The following is a 20,663-nucleotide window of genomic DNA, read 5'->3' as shown; positions in this document are numbered from 1 at the left end:
CCTTCATTCTTTTGATCCTGCTAAAGTAGCATTTTTTCACATGGCTTTTTTTAATGCTGAAAAGCCTTCAGTGGATCTCTGTGGCCTGAGGAAATGTCCAAACATATTTGACGTGTAGTACCCTGCAAGATTAAGCCTCAACTTGCATCTCTAGTATCTTCCATTCAACTTTAAAATTAACTCTCCATCTCATTCAGGCCCATCTTGCCATATATCTTTGAACACAAATTCCTCATTCCTATATCCCTGCCTTCACTCCTACTTCTCCACACCCTCATTTGAAAAGCCATCACCTGTTTCTCACCTGTACAGATCCTTACTGGACGGTATTGTGAATGTTAAAGGTACTGATTTTAATAATGCTAAACTCTCATAAAAGTTCCACTCTATTCTCATCTATTATAATAGTTGTGTCCCCTCTTCTTCCTACTGTTGTCTTTGTTTCTGAGGAAAAATAGATTATTTTCCTGTTTTATAGAAAATAATATCACACTCGGATATAGTTCTCTTGTCTATGAGCCCTTCTTACCTTCACTCTTCTGCATGTAATCTCAGATTCTAGCAGATCTGTGTTTTCGAAGTTCAAAGAGAAGAGAATCAGCAGGCTCAAGTGTATATAGCAAAAGACATGGTAGTGTCCTTTCTTTTTATTGAAAAGAAATCATTTCTATTCTAGCGCAAACAATGTATATTTTACAACATAAAGCAAGATATAATTTACATATTACATTTCTTATGAGATCTTTATACCCTAAATGTCATTCCCTTTTTTATTAAGTCACCTCTTCTGGTTTAATTTAACCTGCCAAGTACCCTACAAATCAGCATCTTGTTTGGAGGGAGATTGAGGACACAGGCAGATAGTTCCTATGTATTCACCTGTATCTGGTATCTGGAGTATCACGATGGTGAAGAACAGAGATGTGTCTTGACGTTTGTGGCCCTGAGGCCCTCAACTGACAACTGGCTTAAGATCCAGAAGGTTTCTTTTCCAAATCACATACCAAACTTGTATTTTAAAAAATTGATAGTAAATGAACAAAATTGAGAGCTTGTACAACATGTGTACTTCTTGATCAAGTGCTTAGATAATACATGCTTATGGTGTTGGTTCACTGGCAGTGAATGTTTCTTTGGCTGAGCAGCACCAGTTACTCTAAGATATTCCCAGACATTGCTTGCCTGAGACATTGGATAAAACCACCCAATTTCACCGATCATTTGGGTTTGTGGGTTCCGGCTTTGCTGTTTGCCACTGGAAATGGATGTCTGAATCAAAATTTCAAATGATTTTGTTTCACATGTCCCTCTATCTAAGGTTTTTCCCTTCTCAATAAAACCTTTTCATGTATGATTTCTGTTCCCTCCCTATAATTCAAATCTTCTTAGCCATTCTCTCCAAACTCCAAACCTCCAAAGTTCATCAATTTCTTGGATTATACTCATTTCACTTAGAATGTGTCAGTCTGTTGGGATGTACTGTTCCTTCAAAACTTGAAAATCCACAGCAACTAGTGGGACAAAAGGATGAATGGAGGAGCTCTTCAGGAAGCAAGTAATGCATGCTGTTCAGCAAGCCTACACGAACCATTCAGTAAGAAATACTTTAATAGTGGGTTAAAAGAAGAAGGAATCAATTGGTGAAAGCAAAATGTATAAGATGAGCTTCATTATTATTTAAAGAACTACAGAATCAACATTTGAAATACAATTTCAGATTGGTGGCTGTTAGACTGAAATAACATCACCATTAGCTCAATCTGATATGCCAAGGGAAATACAAATGTGTGCTAAAAGTGCATCTTAAACCCAAAAATCCTTGCCTGTCACTCAGACTACAAAGTTGCCATATTTGACCAAAATTGATCCAAAGTTTTTTAATCACTCACAACTAGAAATTATTAGAACTAAGCTGGTCAGGATGAAAATATAAATTAAAAAAAAATTCTGTTCTATGTGTCTTAAATTATTCTTTGGTCAAATGATGTGATTTTTGAGAGATCTGAAAATATAAACCTATTTCTCATTTCCAAATACAAGGTTATAAGTATGTACAGCAAGGTAGCATTTTCTTACTAGAAAACAAGGCTTTCAGGTACCGTATCATTCCATTAACACTGTACACTTTTATAGTCCCTTTCCTCCCATGGCTACAAAGTGCTGGACATACAGAGAATACAGGAAAGAATAAAGGAGCAAATGAATAGAGCCTCACAACACCCCTGTGAGGTAGGTAAGTATTGTTAATCCCATTTTACAAATGGGTAAACTGAGGCACAGCATGGTAATGTAGTTGATCAAGTCCACCTGGCAAGTTACAAAAGCATGGCTGGGAACAAAGAAAAAGAAATGAAAGATCAGTCCTGGCTCCCAGCCCTAGACACTAAACTTTATTTCAAAATATTAAAAAATAAAAATAGCCCACAATTGCCTTTTAAATGTTGGAATTTAGAAAAACCTTTAGGTATTCCTCTTAAACATGTGTCTTTCATATTCCTGCTGAGTGAAGAAAGGGTAGATGACTAAATGGTTTTCCCTCCTCTCTCTAACTGCAATTCCCATGATAGATCAGATGTATCAGCATTTCACCAGAGCTCAGGCTCCAAACTCAAGGACATTTTTTATAGCCTCAAATAGTTTCTAATCCATTTAAAGGCCTAATGTGAAAATGAGACCTGTTCTAAAACAGCTGCTCTATCAATTATTCTGTGGCTTTAATGAAAATTTTGTGTAGAAAAAGAAAAGCAGCAAGATCCCTAATTAATGTCTCATCACTATAGAGATAAGAACAGTGGTGATGGTGTATAATTTGCTTTTTGTACTGTTTGGGAAATTGCAAACTGAAGCTTGCAATATTATATATATATATATATGAAATATATATATAAATATATAAATATATACAGTATATATATAACTGTGCATCTCACTATCCTTAAGGCACGAAAGAGATGTGGGCATGCCTTTTACGACTCACTCTTAGTGTTACTAGAGAAATTTCTCTTCCTCTCTCAGGTGAAAAATATTTCTTCTACCAAATAGTCTGTGACAGCAAATCATTCAAAGACAACAAATATCTTTAAGATGATTGATTGATTGATTGATTGATTGCATATGGTGAGGGGTGGTGGTGATAGTGATATAATCTATAGCTTCAAGCTTAAATCTATAGCTTAGATGTACACCTTAGTGCTTAGAATTAGCCAGACACAGCCAATTACATTGGATCTGACAGTCCAGTGACCAGATGTGCACAACTGTTTTTTCAGAGGCTGATGGAAAAACCTTACCATGACCAACAAAGATGGAGACAATGAGAAAGGGAATTATGTCTGTCTGGCACAGATTCTTCAGAAAGACTTTGGCTTTTCAAAAGCTCCTAGAGCTTCTATCAAGAGAACTGGGAAGAGGACAGGGTAAGGCACTGAGGTTCAAACAAGTCAATGAGGAGAGTAGAGGCAATCATTCTGGATGTATATATGGTTTCTTTGGCTGCTGTAGTTTTTTAAAAAACTTCATACAATCATGGGGTTGGGTGGGCTGAACCTAGCTGAAGAAGCTTGGAGTATATTAAGCAAAGCATGAATAGAAAGAAAAACAAAATAAACACACACAGAAACAAGTGGTGGTGGTATCCCAGAGGGAGGAGGAACATTTGTTAACTAATTTTCATTTTGCTCCTCTCCTGCTTTTCTCTGCCATGGTCCCAATATTTTAGTTCTGTTTTTTGTTTGTTTGTTTGTTTGTTTGTTTGTAATTTACTTTTCTCCCCCAGCAGATGAAGAAATAACAGAGCGGGATAGGTGTCTTATGGTTTTTGATTTCTTCTTAGGCCTGTTTAATAATTTTTTTCCTCAGTTGACTGTTGGCACCTGGTTCCTCTGTAAACTATATTCCTTGGCCTTCAGTCTCAGGTTGGCAATGCTGTTGGCCATGTTGATGCCCTGTGCAGGGCTATTGTTGGCACATGTGGCAGAATAAGTAGCCATGGCGCTGTAGGGACAAAGGAGAGAGCAGGGAGAATAACAGGCGTTAGTTTCACAAAGCTGCAAGTCCGTGCCCCAGATGGAGGTACTCTCAGCATGGGGGCAGGCAGGGGCAATGGCTTGGACTAGATGACCTCTAGGGTCCCTTACAGCCCCAGCTTTCCATCCGTCTAAGGTACTTAGAGAAGAGTGGTCATGTTTTGAAGAGCAGGAGAGAGTGGTGTAGAGTGAGGAAAGGGAGGGAGAGGTATTTGTTGTGGTGGATACAGTGAGTAATGATTTATTTCTGGGGTAGGAGAAGAAAGTTGCTCAAGTTGAATAGCAGGTGTTTCATCAGCTGACTAATTAGAACAGTATTTAATCTCTCGTCCTGCCTACCTCCCCAGCCTGTGGGAGCAGTGAGGAATAGAAACAAGCTTTTGAAAATAAACTAAAGGGAATTTTGCTCCTTCACTCTAGATAACTGACCTTAATTCCAACACATTTTAGATAATAAATACCATAATAAATAATGTGCCTGGAGAACCAGTTAAACATCCCGACATAAGTTCTCTGCCATTCTTAATTTACTGGTTGATAGTACCAAGCATTGCTGAATCAAGAGTTTACTAACCCACTGGCCTTGATTTTAAAAACTCCTCAAAAGAACTTGAATAGCACACACTGCCTTTTGGGTCAGTTATTTTGAAAATGTTTAAATCTACTAGATAAACTATCAAAGTCTCCATTTTCAGCATTCTTGACTTCAGAGGTAACTGTTTCTCACTGTCTTTATTGCTGAGAAAAATCTGAAGTTGTTTTTCATTGTCAGAGATTACAATGAGGACCTAAGAACACTGGTAAGCAGAAATTTGTCGTTGGTGGGTTTCTGTTCATTGCATCCATGAATCTCTATTAAAGGAAAAAGAAATGGTTTCATAGACTTAATAGTAAATTACTCTTTCTACTAAATAGTTAAAAGGATATGCATTTTAATTAAATAGAAATGTTTTTAGTTGCTTCTAAGATTAGTAAAATCTTTCAACTCAGGGCTGGAATGAGATAGACTTATAAATGGAATGACATGTGCTCTTCTGTTGCCTACATTCCAATGGAATTTTGTCAGCCACATAAAAGTTTGTGGTTCTGGGGATCAAGTGACAAGATCAGAAAGAGAGAAAAGTAAAGCTACTCCACAAATAGAACGCAAGTCATTGATTCTTATTTGGGACACACAGAGTCAAAACTCATAATAACCTATTTCAGCTCAGTTACTAATAATTAACTCAAAAAAATTAAGAAATATAATGAGTCCCAGATCACTAGGTATTTCCAGAAATATACATCTTTAATTTAAAATCTTTATAGCCCTGGTTAAATGTATGGGTGACTCTGTGTGTGTGTGTGTGCACACAGCTAGACAAAGCTATGTTCTATTATAGCACACTAAACTTTTGCTTTTAGCACTCGATTCAAGTTTAGTTAATAATTTGTTTAGTATCTATCACTGTTTCAACTATAAGCTCCACAGATTAGACATCACATCTGCCTTGTTCACACTGTTTCCTCAGGTAGAAATGACACCATATCTAGTACTATGTGTTCAATGAATAAACAGATAACTAAGAAATATCTAGATATAGTATAATTAAATTGATTCCTGCTCGATGTCATTGGTTTCTGTCATTCTGCTGTGAGCAATGATTTCTAAAAACAAAATATATCTTACCAATATGCTTTTATTCACAGGAACTGGTCCTTACTGCCAATTTTACTATCTTAATAGAAAGAGCAAAGTCAGTAGGTAATGACAAAAGTAGAAGCTGATGGCTGTGTATACTTGGACCCATCAAAAAATATCTTTCACAATAAAAACTGAACAAGTTATTAGTATAGTTAGACTATCACTTCTACCACTACCTATCAAGGGATAGAAGCAGAAGAGTTCCCAGTTAAGGTAGGTTTAAATTAGAAGTGAGATAAATGACTGGAACAATACACTAAAGTGGGACAAGTTTTTTTAAGAATATACCAAGAAATGTCACTTATTTTCAAAACTCATATACGTATTATCATTTAGTTCACGGTTCCACTCAAGACCTTACCATAAATGTATGTAAACCCACAAAACCTATATTCAAAAAATTTCTAGGATATGCCAAGAATCCAAAGATCTAAGTATCTGAGAAAAAAAAAAAAAGACTATTGAATTTGGGAAATGTACCTAAGTCATAGATTATTATAAAATCAACCAAGTCAACCTTTCATAATCAGGTTTCTGTGACAGAATTAAGCCCTAAAGATGATGCACAGTTAGTATAATTTTAAACACATAGAAGAGAACCTGGAATTAGGAGTTGCCTGTATTATTTGCTAAGTATTGAGAAGAAATTTTGATGGCTTCTGAAAACAGAAAGCTAAAACTTCACGAGAGAGGATAAAGAAAAATTTTCTGATGCTAAATTGTAGATTGTCATAGAATATTGTGCTTTAAGTACTTGGTCTAATTTTCTGAGAGATGTGTTTTTTGAGATTCTGAACAAGCAAAGTCCTATTTAACAGAAATTTGCCCTTTCTTAGATATCAAAGTTGTGTTCCATCTCTTTAGCCAAAAAGGGAGATTAGAACCTTGGGGAGATTATTTTAGTTTACTGAAGATACTATTGCTATTTCCCAGAAATGTCTCCTATAATAATGATTACGAGTTGTCTATTGCATAACCATTTTTATTGTAGTGATTTCATAGTCAACTAGCTTTACCACCTGATATTCTAGTCTGAGGACTTAGTAGGGTCACACATTACTTGGAAATATTGAGTTTCTCTCTCAAATGTAAGCAAGACAGTGATATCCCAAATGAGATGAATGTTAATGCACTTTCTATCTCAAAAACAAATTAATGGGATTCAGATCATCTATTGCACAGGAGATTGGGTATTTACTGGGACATTTCTCACATAAATTGCAGCCTGCTTTTCCACAGTAAAGAACAGTGCCCTTGTCTGATTATACAGTGACGTTGTATAAGAACACCAGCAGAGGCAAGTCTGTGACAATGTCTTATAGGTATCCCTCAAATTAGTGGAGCATGAGGATTAAAAAGCAGTTGTTTTTAATGAATGAATTTTGCAGCTCCCTAGGAGCTTGATAGGTGATAACATTTTCACTTGATAAATGCATAGGAAATGTATAAACTTTCAAAATTGATTTAACTTGTTCAAGCATTCCATAGCCATAAGAAGTAGAATAAAAGAACCAAAGCCATCTTAATTCACAGCCTCTTAAAAATTTTTAGAATATGTAATCCTACAAATATGGATTCCAATAATATTTTGTAAACATACTAAATAATTGCAAGTCTGTTTTCCAGTAATTTGACGTGGATCTAGCTTCTCAATTTAAGCTAAGGGTGCAATATAGCAAGCAGTGAGCAGTCCTTGGATTTACCCGTGAAAAGCAAAACTTATTACAAGTCAGAAAAGACAGAATTAGTGAGTGAGTCCTCTGAGAGTAGCTTAGTCATTCTTCAAAAATGGCATTAGAAGTAAGATGGAGAGGACCTGCCTCCTAAAGTGTCAACAGATGCAAGACAGTCTTGAGTGGCTGCCAATATGAAATTGTTTGTGACCATCTGCTTTCCATGTCATGGAAACTTCTGAAGTTCTGCTTTAGGAAAAGAAAGAGAACCCTAAAGTGTTTTCTTAAAAGTCCAATGAGGGTAATTAACTGTTTTCAACCAATTTATAGAGCCATTCAGAGCATGTAAAATGACCAGTCCTTCCTATACAGGATTAAGCTTGCTCGGATCAAATGGTGAGATTGAAACTAAGTGATTTGTACAGATTAAGCACATGACAACAACCAAAAGCCTGCTTAACAACAACCAGAGATCCTGCCTGTTGGTCTTGCCTTCTAAGCAAAATCCATTTATTCTTGGAAGCAGGGTACAGACATAAGTTCTGGGACTGAGTTTTTAGGTTTTGGCTAAAGCCCCATTTTTAGTTAGTTATAGTTAAGTTCTTTGTGTCAGTGACCAAGAAACCACACTACTGAATAAAGTGCACTGAGGAATTAGAGATTAATAATAAATGCTTGCACCACATCTGTTGATTTAGCAAGTCTGCACTGAGACTTACACGAAGTTGACACATTTAAATCAGCTTCAAATGTTTGCATTTCCTTATTTGGAGATTCCTAACAGATGCAGCACAGCCATAGATAGCAGAATGCTAATCACTAGCAGGGTTGGAGGACTGTTTTCACTGGGGACAAATCATTTTTTATCACTTCAACCTACCCTGAAAGTTGTGAGGAAAAAAGAAAAATGTTAAAATGACTGCCAGAAAATACTATTCATAGTACGATTTTAAAGCCAGGATACTTACGGACAACTGCCCCTCTGCTTTCTAAAAACCTATAGTGTTGAGTCCCACAAATCACAAAACAATTGCTAGCTTGGGAAAAAAATAATACCTGACTCTGTTTTCAACTCTTTGTTTTCTATGTGGCCCTTTGAACAAATGATGACGTTTACAATTTCACCCTAAAGACAAATCTGTCAGCCAAGAAGTCTATGAGTTTTCCTGAAATCTTGGGTTTCACCAGCTCAGGATTTTTTCAAAGACTGTAGGGGTTATGGTGTTCAAGATTGTGATGCATAGAAGTTGCAGAAAGTCTCTGGTTTGTTCTTTTGTCAGTGCAAGTACAACAGAGGCATACTTGCCTCACCTGATAAAATGTAATACCAGTTTTCCTAGGGAAATTTACTTTTAAAAAGAGATCTGGTACATTCTTTGGAAAGGGATCTTTTGTGATTTAAATAACTAACTTCTGTTTCTAACTTATGTTTTGAAATTCAGAAGTTGATTTTCTAAGATGTATATTTATCTCTTAAAGTGAACACACTTGCACATTTCATTGGTAAGCTTTCAGTTTGTACTATATATTCAGTGATCTTTCTGCTATTTTTAACTTTTCATTTTAGAAATGCTTTTATATATAAAGCCTCTTATATCTTTCTATTGTTGCAAGACTTTTTTTGACGTGCACATTGCTTATCAGTAGGTTCCAGACACCCCTGTGAAATAAGCAATAAGGAAACTATTGCTAGCTTCATGTTAGATACAAAGCTATATAAGAGAGCAATGATCTGACTGGCCTGAGGAGCAGCAGAAGCCAGGACAAGAAAATAATTCTTCCGAACCCTGTCCGGTAACCTACAAAGTCTCACTGTTCAAAGTGTGCACCAAGTGTCAGCAGCATCAGCATCACCTAGAAGCAAGTTAGAGATACAGAATCCAAGCTCCACCCTGGACTTCGTGAATCAGAGTTTGCACAGTCACGTGATCCCAGATGTTTCCCGCGCACAGCAATCTCTGAAGAGCCCTGCTCTAGACTAGTATCACCCTACCATTCATTTCGTGGACATGCTTTCTTGCAGCTCTGGTTCCCAATAGTATTCCTCACTTGAGGACTTCACTGCTGAAATTTCTAGAACTGCAACCCCCACTTTCTTAAACACTCTGAATTCCCACTTAAACCCTACCCCAAGCAGCCGCCCTCTTCCCCCTCTGACAAGTTACCTTTTCAGTGTCTTCCGTTAGAATCCGTTATGAAGCCCCTCGTGTAAACAACATCTTGGGAGGGACGAGGATCTATTTTTGAAAGTGTGAAAGGGAGAAATAAGCCAAATGCGTTCAGCAGATGTCAGGCAGCACCATGACCATGATCAAATGAGGGGAGGAGAAGGATGGGGAGGGAAGCTGTGGACGAGGATAGCTGGCCTCTCTTTCACTGATCACTAGCTTTCTTTTAAGCCCAGGCTTCCCTCTGGAAACAGCACTTCAGGTCAATAATGCAGAACCAGGCCATTCACTACCCACTTCACCTAGGAAAGGATGTCTCTGGGAAATGTTTCTTGGCTACTTCATTTCAAATAACAGTCAAAAGTTCAGGACTTGGTTGGTCACTGCTACCCAAGAAGCAAAGCACTGCAAGATTAGTGAGTCTGAATAATTTTGGTGCTTGTGTGTGCTTTCATTCTTATAAGTTGCCTAAGAAAAATAGCTCTGAGTTAAGCAATGGGTGTGTGTGCCAAAAACAAGCTTCCTTTAACTGGCCACGGATGGATAAAGAAGACACCTGCCAGGACAACAGTGTCCGTGTTAGGGAATGCTTTGTCCCTCTGGTGACTCAGTTGCCTGCCTAATGTCATCACCTCTAACATGCTCAATCAAGGGAATGAGTGAGGTCATGACGTGCTATAATTAGAGCAAACTATATGTCCTAGGGACAATCCTGGCTTATACCTGTTGTCCTAGTATAATTATTAATAGCGTTCCCCTTTCACTCTAAAAAATGCCCCAGTTTGAACAATAAATTACACTTCTATCACTCTGGATGTAAAAGACACCCAGAAAAAAAATATGTTGGCTATTTTCCAACCCAAAATTCTGACCATATGCAAATAACTGCTTTTATGCCTTGGTTTTCTCCTTTCTTTTTTCAGGGGATAACTGTGGAAGTCAACAAACTATCCTTTCTGGTAAAACTGTCTGCTCACTGTCTCTGGCTTGTATGACCAAGCCACATCTATCAGTCCATTGGGATGCCCACACCCCACGGAATGTGGACCTCAGCCGCAGGCATGCCTCACTGATCTGAGATAGCTCTTGAATAAAAAGGGGATTTTAGATAGTTTTCCAATCTTATACTTTTTTACTACTTTCGATACAATGCAAGGTTTAATTTGAATGAGAGTACAGTCATGTGGCTTAACATGTTGGATAAAAACAGGGATCACAAGCATTAGTTCTAGTTCTGCTTGCTGAAGACTTAAATTTGGGCAAGTGTTTAGTCTCTTCTTTGGAAGCAGAGCAAGACAGAGCTATCACACAGGAGTGTTCCAAGAATTAACCAAGAGAAATGCCTTTTAATGAGTGTCACATGTGAGATAACTAACTTGACATAATAGTATCAACAAGAACAGTGAGTTAATTTTTCATAACACAAAAGGTCTATCATTTCCTTTGCTTTGGATCACTTGTTTTTCTTTTTTATTTCCTTAACAATATTTCCTATCAAGCTTCAAAGTGTGAAATCATAACATAGTTTGGTTCTAAACATAGCAGAAACTTCTCCAAATAACAGAATAGCTTTTTGCTACTTTTAGAAATTAACCAAAATATAAACACTTCAGTCAACATTGGATCAAAAACATTATTATTGATTAGATTACTGTTTTAACATCACTTTTCTACTTATATCTGAAGAATAATTTATTCTTCATACAGAATATGAACATTTTATGATTTTTTAATTAATTTTTACAAATTCAATTTCTAAGAGAGAAATGATATAAAAGCATACCATGAAATGAGTAAAACGTACTAGGTTATATGATTTTAAGTGAAAAGAGAAGAATACAAAATAATATATACACTAAGGCTACACCTATATAAAATATTGAACTCTAATCACAAAAATGAACATACTAGTTATGTCAAGATGGTGAATTATGGATGTTTTTAAAAATGTATCCAGTATTTCTACATAATTCTTTCCATTAAAATAGAGTATTTCCAAAACAGGCACGCATAAATTGCCATGTTAATAATTTCAGTTAGATGTCCATATACTAAACACGTATGATGCAGACGCTGAGGCTCAAAGGGCTGAGGTCCAAGTAATATAACCCTATATTAATTCAGGAAGGATTTCATCCCCATTCATGCAGTGTGCTGTGTGAAGCCTCTCACTGGTAAGGACCATGTGGCAGCCATCTGGATTGTTTATTGCTGGTGTGAAAAATTCCTATGGAGGACCCAGACAGAAAAAGGAACAATACTTCCTGGTTGTGACCATATTCAAACCAGAGATCTTGAAGCATCAGGCTTTGGACCACACCCATTTTCCAAGTCATTTAGCATGTTCATGAACACACTAAATTTCTCTTATACCAATATTTATAAGAGAAATAAAGCAGACTTTCATTTATTTAAAATATTAGAGAATATGTGATTTTACAATGGTCTTCAAAAACTGTATTTTTAGTAAATCTTATAGGAGAAGAGTTTAAATTTAAAATAGGGCACACAGATATAACTAATGTTTCAAGATCAGCAAGGCACACCACATCTGAGTGCAACAGGGCCCAGAATAAGACTTTCCTAGACGGAGGGTCTCTATGTGCTAAGACCAAAAGAATTCAGGCTAATTTTATAACAGGGGATTAAAAGAAATTTCCAAATGCATTTACCGTGTTTCTCTAAAGGAACTGATTTGGAACAGAAAGAAACTTTTAGATGAGGCTTTTTGCTTTGATTAAAGCTATGAACCTTTGAAAAACACTTGCATTTCAAAAATGTAGCATTTCATGTCAGGAATTCAACTTCATCTGAGACATAATCTCCTATATTTCATTTAAAACCTCTCCTTAAACCAATAGTTAACCTTGACAATAAAAAGGTAAACAAAAGCATAATAAATGAATTTGTGAATAGTTCTGCCTCCACTGAAATCAGCCAGGGAGAACACGTAGGCTTGGCCTGGTTTCTCAGAGTACTCAGGTCTACTTTCAAAGAAAGGCACTCTAGACTAATCCAATGGGTTAGGCACTTGTGTCTCAGCTTCCCTTCTGGCAGCCTGTATTTTCTGAACAGCATAATAATTGGAGGTTAAAAACCTCTTTATGAGATTGAAATAGTACTCTGTTATTTGTTTCTTTAAAAATGTTCAACTTTTTAATATAAAAGTTTAGTGTAAATTATACATTCCTTTTTTATTTAAAAGAAACACACACACAAACACATGCAGACACACACAGACACACACACACACAAATACACACAAACTGATCCCCAGAGAAACCTTCAGACAAGTAGACAAGAATTAGCAATAGACTAGGAAGGCATTTGGCATTATAAGAAATTCACACCTACTAACAAAGAACCTTGGCCATGAAAGTGATGAGAATGAACTTGGGTTTTCCTTCCTTCTCTCTCTGTCATAGTCCCTCTCTGTCTCTCTCCTTCCTTCCTTCTTTCCTTTCTTTCTTCCTTCCTTCTTCTTTTTTTAAATTCAAAGTCAGTTTTACTGCAAAGTTTGCCTTTGGCCCTATACTTGGAGCTTTATAAGTTAAGTCCCTACATTTGCATAATACAACGAATTTATCTTAAATTTGGAAACAGGGTAAAGTGTTGTTGCAGAATTGTTGCAAGAGGGACACTGGGCACAGCTTAATGATCTTTTCTTTTAAATTCTTCCTCATCTTTGAAACCTTTGCAAGAGTTCCTGAGTCCAAGAGGAGATTGCTGAGATAGCCTGCCCCTCTTACTTCTGCCCCAAACCCTGCTCCTGGGGCAGCTAATAATCTCCTGGGAAAATGTGGGGATGTCAGCAAGTTGAATGTCTCTGAAGAGATTAACCCAGTAAGAAATGTCGGTGAGCTGCACAAGCAGCTTGAAACATGACCGACCGCTGAGAAACAAGCGGAAGTGGAGCAAGGGAGAGTGGGCCAGTCATTCACCTGTACGGAGACGCCGTCCCCCAGGAGAGATAATCGGTGGGTCTCGGAGCAGGACGAGGTACGATGGGCTGCTCCACAGCAGTCACGTCTCCTGAGTAGGATTTGAGGAGGGAAGCATTTTTATTGGCTAGCATGGCTCTCTCATTCCTGCGGAACTTGGCTCTTCGGTTCTGAAACCACACCTGGAGGATTGTTAGGAGGCGAGAAGGCGTAAGGAAAGAGAGGAAAAACAAAGAAGAAGGGGTTACATGGATGAAATTCTGGTTGATTTTACTATATAATGCCTTCCCAAGGAAGATATAAGATGGCTATGGAATTCTCCTTAGAACAATAGAAACATGCCGTACGGCTTCCCTCATGAGGGCCATTCTTAAAGGTCCAGACTATTACAAGACCATGAAATTCTCCAGTAATCAGGTCTCTGGAGATGGGATCTGTGACTTACAGACAGGACAGCAAAATATGGGTTATAATCCCTGTTACAATTGTAATCAAGAAAAATCTCATTAGGCTTCTGCCACAGAAATAATGACTTTTCTAACAGCTTTCTCAAAATTCTTCAAAATGTGAAAATGTCATCTGCTTTCATAACAATTATATTTTAAGAAAATTCCTCATCTCCCAAAAGTAGATGTTCCAACTAAGATTTAAGAAGGAAGTGTTTTATTTGGGAGGTGCAAGGAACACCATTTGGGGAGCAAGGAAGTAACAGAGAAGAAAAGGCAACCACTAAAGAGTGTGCTACTATACCAGCTATCTCTGCGGTAGCTCAATCCTACAGAGATCCTGAAAACTAAGACTAATGTAGGACACACACTTCAGAGTTATCCCTCCTGGGGCTGACGGAGTTGGGTGTGTGTACACTGGATCCTGTCAGTCGTTGGATATTAATGTTCCAGCACTTCTGGAATGCTGAAGGCAGGGCAGTCTCCTGAAGTTCTAAAAGAAACTGCTGGCACAGAAATGCAGGCACTAAAAGTTGGAAGCTGACCAGACTGCACTTAATTGTAGAGTTCAAGGGAAATGGACAGCACAGACAGCATTTGCTACAGCTAATAATAAACCTATCATTTAATCTTATTTATTTTTATTTTATTTTACAAGTTCTAGGATACGTGTGCAGGATGTGCAGGTTTGCTACATAAGTCAAACTGTCTCTGTTTGCAGATGATATGATCCTGTATCTAGAAAACCCTATCGTTTCACCCCAAAAACTTCTTAAGCTGATAAGCAGCTTCAGCAAAGTCTCAGGGTGCAAAATCAGTGTGCAAAAATCACAAGTATTCCTATACATCTACAACAGAAAAGCAGAGAGTCATATCATGAATGAACTCCAATTCACAATTGCTACAATGAGAATAAAAAATCTGGGAATATAGCTCACAAGAGAAGTAAAGCACCTCTCCAAGGAGAACTAAAAACCGTTGCTCAAGGAAATCAGAGAGGACACAAACAAATGGAAAAACATTCCGTGCTCATGGATAGGAAGAATCAATATCACGAAAATGGCCATACGGCCAAAGTAATTTATAGATCTAATGCTATTTCCATTAAATTACCATTCACATTGTTCACAGAATTAGAAAAAACTACTTTAAACTTTATATAGAATGAAAAAAAGCCCATATGGACAAGACAATCCTAAGCAAAAAAAACACAGCTGAAGGCATCACACTATCTGACTTCAAAATCTCCTAGAAGTCTACAGTAACCAAAACAGCATGGTATTAGTACAAAAGCACACACACAGACCAATGGAACAGAATAGAGAACTCAGAAAAGACTGTACACTTACAACCATCTGATATTCAACAAACCTGAAAAAAACAAGCTATGGGGAAAGGATTCCTTATTTAATAAATGGTGCTTGGAGAACTGGCTAGTCATATGCAGAAAATTGAAACTGGACCTCTTCATTACACCATATACAAAAATTAACTCAAGATAGATTAAAAACTTAAGTATAAAACCCCAAACTATAAAAACCCTAGAAGAAAATATAGGCAATATCATTCAGGACATAGACATAGGCAAAGAATTAATGATGAAAACGTCAAAAACAATTTCAACAAAAGCAAAAATTGACAAAAGGGATCTAATTAAAGAGCTTCTGCACAGAAAAATAAACTATCATCAGAGTGAACAGGCAACCTACAGAATGTGAGGAGATTTTTGTAATCTATCCATCTGACAACGGTCTAATATCCAGAATCTACAAGGAGCTTAAACAAATTTATAAGAAAAAAATAAACAATCCCATTAAAAAGTGGGCAAACAATATTGTTTGTTAAGTGTTACTAGGGCTAGGAACTTATATAAGCACACTACATACATTATTTCTAGTCAACATGACAATTTCACATATTAAGTTTTAATATTTCTATTTTACAGTTAGAAAGCAATTTCAATGAGATTAAATACAGTCATGCACCACATAATAATGTTTCAGTCAATCATGGACCTTGTATACGATGGTGGTCTCATTGAATTATAATAATTATAACTTAATTATATTATAATTAAATTTGATATGTTTAGATACACAAATACTTCCCATGGTATTACAATTGCCTACACTATTCAGTAGAGTAATATGCTGTACAGGCTTGTGACCTAAGAGCAACAAGCTATACCCTATAGCCTAGGTGTGCAGTCAGTTATACCATCTAGATTTGTGTAAGTAGACTCCATGATGTTTGCACAATGACAAAATCACCTAAAAATGCAGTCCTCAGAACAGACTCCCCATTATTAAGCATTATATGACTGTAATCTCTTGAAATTCATATAAATAATAAATGGCTGAGTTTCTGAACTCAAGGACATCCAATTCATGATCATACAACTCTTGTAGAGTGCTATGGAATTCTACTCATTCATTTACTCATTCAAGAAATCTTTATGGAGCTCCTGCTATGGTCCAGGCCCTGTACTAAATGCTGGAAAGAGAGAGATGAGAAACTTATGCTCTGCTTTTAAGCAGCTCACAACCTATTAAAGGAAGGCATGTAAATTTGAAAAACTGCAAAACAAGTATTTTAAATGCAATTATAGAAATGTATAACAAGGTATGGGAGAACAAAATTCTTTTTGTGGAGTGAGCAGTTGTACAGCTCGAGGGGACAACATACACATAAAATAACATGTGATCAGTTCCCTGTAGAACTGCGCAGCATGAAGGGCCTGGGTGGAAATTGGCCAAGGTGGAATCTGGACTTGGCTTCCCAGACTCCTGGCTCTTCTGTTTCTATTGTGCCTTCACATTGCTCTTAGAGCTATCATCTTAAATGTTAATATAATCACATTAGTGCCTTGTTTTATATCATCTACTGGCTCCCCATCAGTCACAGAATAAAATAAAAACTTCTTAACCGCAGAACTAAAGCTGTTCAGGAATTAGCTCTTTGTCCATCAATCCAGCCACAAGCCACATCACTCTAACCTCATACACTGGCCCTCTATGGCTCCAGCTCCTACCCTGTGTTCAAAATTACCTGTGGACTCCTAAATGTGTTAGGCTATTTCCCACCTAAAAATATTCACACCAGATATTTCCTTTGCCTATCATATTCTTTCCTGCTTTGTCCAGGTATCAAAGCCTACATATTTTTTTCAAAGTTCAACTTTAACATTGAACATAACTTAAAAGTCATACTGGCTACACTACTTTCAAGATTTGTCCTGGGAGTTGTTTAATTTCTCTGCTCCTTTTTCTCCTAATCACTTGGAGATAATAATATCTACTTACAGGATAGTTTTGAGAGTTGGCCCAGAATTGGTGTCTAATAAATATAAATTCTCTCCCTTTTCCCCCAGGCAAATTAGATCATTCCTTCCTCTGCTCTATCACTAATTATTGTACATTCCACTGATGTAGGAATCACATTATGATATCATAAATGTATGGTTTGCACATCTATCTTCTCCACCCCGGTGCAAACATCCTTAAGGAGAGGGTCGGTGTCTTATTCATCCCCAGCAAACCAAAACTGGGTTCAAGAGCATAATATGTGCTTGATAAGTGTATGAGGAAAAAAAGAGGAAAAAGAAGAAAAAAATAAATTTTGCAAAGATGAATAAAACATGGCCTCCATCCAAGAGGCCTCCTCAGTCCTGTGGGGGAAGTTGGCCCAGATACAACTCAATATAATACATTTCATGTTATGATAAACGCCATAAATATAAAGAAGCCCGGAATCAGAAGGGGTTGGTTCAGACTGGAAAAAGGTAGGCTTTCATGGGGGAAGAGTAAAGCCATGGAGGGAGAACTCTGTCCTACTCATTTAGGAAACGTTCACAGCTCTAAAAGTCATTAAATCATAGCAAGGTGGGAAAAGAGAAAGAAAAAAATAGTTCCAACATATGAAAAAGACATTTCCCTGTCATGATAGGGGCAAGACAGTCCACCAACCCCAAAATTGGTCTTTCACTTTTTTTTTTTTGGAAATGTCTACCATTGCCCTGGGCAGGTTTCCTTATTTAAAATTTAGATCACCGTAGCAAAAGTGGCACATTAGTGTGCTGTGGGTTACTGGACTAAAAGTATTCATTACACCACTGCAAGCTGAGGTGTGGCATAAAAGACATGGAGTTTTTGAGGAGAGAGGAAAGGATTTAAGAGCAGAGTTAGAGATTTGCGGTGAGCAGTGTAGGGGAAGAGGGTGTGGGAAGACAAATTTAATAATCTGCCCTGGATGGCGAATGGGAGAGCAAAACTGAGTGTTGTCCCTATGGGTCACTCTTACTTGAGCCCAAAGGGGCACCTGCACTCACACTTCCTCCTAACCTACCCTCAGGGACCCCACAGGCTCTCATAACTTTCTTCTTTTGTCACTGACATTTTCATTTCTTTTCTTGGGGCGTACTTCTTGGTGAGGTCCCTGTTTCCCCACAGGGAAACTTTCACACTTTCTCTTCAGACTGAAGGGAGTACCAGGATCTCTGCATCAACTCCACAGTGGTCTCCCACTGTATACTGTGTCTCCTCCATAGACACAGACCGTAATCAATGGGGTAGAAATCTACCCTGGGGTCTAGCTCAAGTTCTGGCCTGTCAAGAGGGTTATCATTTGCAGAAAGAAATTCTTAACTCTCAGACAGAACATAGATATACAAACAATAATTTCGTAAGGAAGACAAGACAGATTGGACCTACCCACCTTATCAAAACAGCATCTTGCTACTGGCAATATGGAAGACAATAAGATCTTTCAGCAGAGAGCAAAGCACTACTCCAAAAGGCATTTAGCCAGGAGACTTTTATTCATTCAGTTTTTTTTGGGGGGGTGGCGGTGGGGGTAATTAAAAGCATGAACTCTGGATCTGCATGTCTGCATTCAAATCCTATTTCAGACACTTCCTAGCTATGTGATGCTGTGCAAAATATTTTAACCTCTCTGTACCTCAGTTTTCTCATCTGCAAAATGAAGAATACTATCCACATCATTGAATTAGTGTGAGGATGAAATACATTACTTATGTAAAGAACACTACTTGGCATATAAGGGCTCCAGTAGTGTTAGTTATTATATATTGTCATTATTGTTATGACTGTTAATCACAGGTTGTATGATGTTCTAGATGTCTGGCTTGCAGTTGATGTGTCATGGCACCAATGTTAGAAAGAATGGCTATTCTCTTTTTCCTGCCTTTCATGCTCTTACCCTCTTTCAGTTCACAGAGACCCTGAGGGTAAATAAAATCATCCACTTGAGTGTGCTCTTAACTCACTTCCTAAGTATTCATTTCCCACTCCATCAGTGCTCATATTCATGTGTACTTACAACAAGTTTCTTGAAGACTGAGGAGGAGAGCTGAGGTAGGGGACAGAGAATTCATCTCTTTAACCACTTCAAGATCAAAGTGAAATCTAAGGGTGCAGAGTAAAATGCTCAGATGGACAATGTATATCACATAAATCTGGAAGTGTCAGAAAGAAACGGGTGCTGGGAGAGGAACCTGTGGCAAAGATTATTCTGCCCTACCTGAAAACATTCAATTTTATTAAAAAAAAAAAAAATACTTGCTGCCCAAAGAAAAACAGCTGGAAACAGGATTCTATCCTTATGCTGACCATTTGCAACCCTTATGAGTACCAGCTCCCATCTGAAGCCTCTAACTTGTATATTATTTGTTTATTTATTTATTTTTGAGACAGTCTCACTCTGTCACCCAGGCTGGGGTGCAGTGGCACAATCTCAGCTCACTGCAACCTCCACCCCCCAGGCTCAAGCAATTCTCCCACCTCAGCCTTCCAAGAAACTGGGACCACAGGCACGCACCACCATGCCTGGCTATTTGTTTATTTATTTTGTATTTTTGGTAGAGATGAGGTCTCACCATGCTGCCCAGGCTGGTTTCAAACCCCTGAGCTCAAGCAATGTGCCTGTGTCAACCTCCCAATGTGCTGAGATTGCAGGCATGAATCACTGCGCTGGGCTATAATTTGTGTCTTTAAACAATCTTCAGAGATGTGCCTCTGAGGAGGGGACTACTTGGTGCCAGCTTCCCACAGCTTCAGTTACCTGCACTCTGGCCTCGGTGAGGTTCACCCGGCGGGCAAGGTCTTCTCGCACAAAAGCATCAGGATAGTGTGTCCGCTCAAACACACGCTCCAAAGCCTGCAGCTGGCTGCTATTGAAGGTTGTCCTATTCCTTCGCTGCTTTCGCTTCTTTTTTTCCTCTGAGTTCAGCTGATCATCTGGAATAGAATACAATGATGAAAAGAAGCCAAATTCACTGTAGGAGTCCCAGTTAAAACTTTTTTTATGGTATATCTATAGTGAGATATTGCTCCATTTGCTCACATCTTTATCAAAGTCCTATAGCCAAATGCCACTTTGCATGTGCAAATGTGGGCATTAGTGCTCTCAAGTTCATATGTCAAGAATCCCAGCAATTCCAATGCTTGGCTGTTGCCTCTAAATCTGGCACAAGACCTGAACTGTCAGAGAGACATTACTTGCATGCTCCTTGATGCCTTGACAAACATGTCAAGGAAAATCGTACCCCTGTTCATGTTCTCTGAACTTCTCTAGAGATAAAGGAAGAAAAGTAGATGTTTTTGTACCTTGTTTGTCTTTGACAATATTATGCTCACTCATGTAGTTTAATAATCAAGTAGACCAATTATCTCCTGGTTCCTTCTCTCCTAACATATATACATGAACACA

The 20,663-nt window shown here is 37.8% G+C and overlaps 1 protein-coding gene and 1 long non-coding RNA gene across 4 annotated transcripts in view; one reads left to right on the top strand and one right to left on the bottom strand.

The window, feature by feature from the left end:
- Positions 1-606: 606 nt before the first annotated feature.
- PRRX1 (paired related homeobox 1) overlaps positions 607-20,663 on the bottom strand; it is a 75,356-nt gene continuing 55,299 nt past the window's right edge. The window contains exons 2-5 of one of the 3 annotated variants that reach the window (XM_065524126.2): positions 20,016-20,191; positions 13,492-13,673; positions 9,548-9,619; positions 607-3,993 (exon numbers count right to left, since the gene is read on the bottom strand). In XM_065524126.2, coding sequence (XP_065380198.1) covers positions 9,565-9,619; positions 13,492-13,673; positions 20,016-20,191 — 413 coding nt within the window. In that variant the 3' untranslated portion in view covers positions 607-3,993; positions 9,548-9,564. Of the gene's footprint in view, positions 3,994-9,547; positions 9,620-10,879; positions 11,778-13,491; positions 13,674-20,015; positions 20,192-20,663 lie in introns of those variants that run through there. The other 2 variants (XM_005539963.5, XM_065524161.2) reach the window with 2 other exon arrangements.
- Positions 9,830-20,663, top strand: part of LOC123573595 (uncharacterized) — a 35,283-nt gene continuing 24,449 nt past the window's right edge. The window contains exon 1 of the long non-coding RNA XR_006698238.2: positions 9,830-9,966. This is a non-coding gene — a long non-coding RNA (uncharacterized lncRNA). The remainder of the gene's footprint in view (positions 9,967-20,663) is intronic.

Source organism: Macaca fascicularis, chromosome 1 (assembly GCF_037993035.2).
Source record: "Macaca fascicularis isolate 582-1 chromosome 1, T2T-MFA8v1.1".
Lineage (NCBI taxonomy): Eukaryota > Metazoa > Chordata > Mammalia > Primates > Cercopithecidae > Macaca > Macaca fascicularis.
This window is presented reverse-complemented; position numbering and strand designations above follow the sequence as displayed.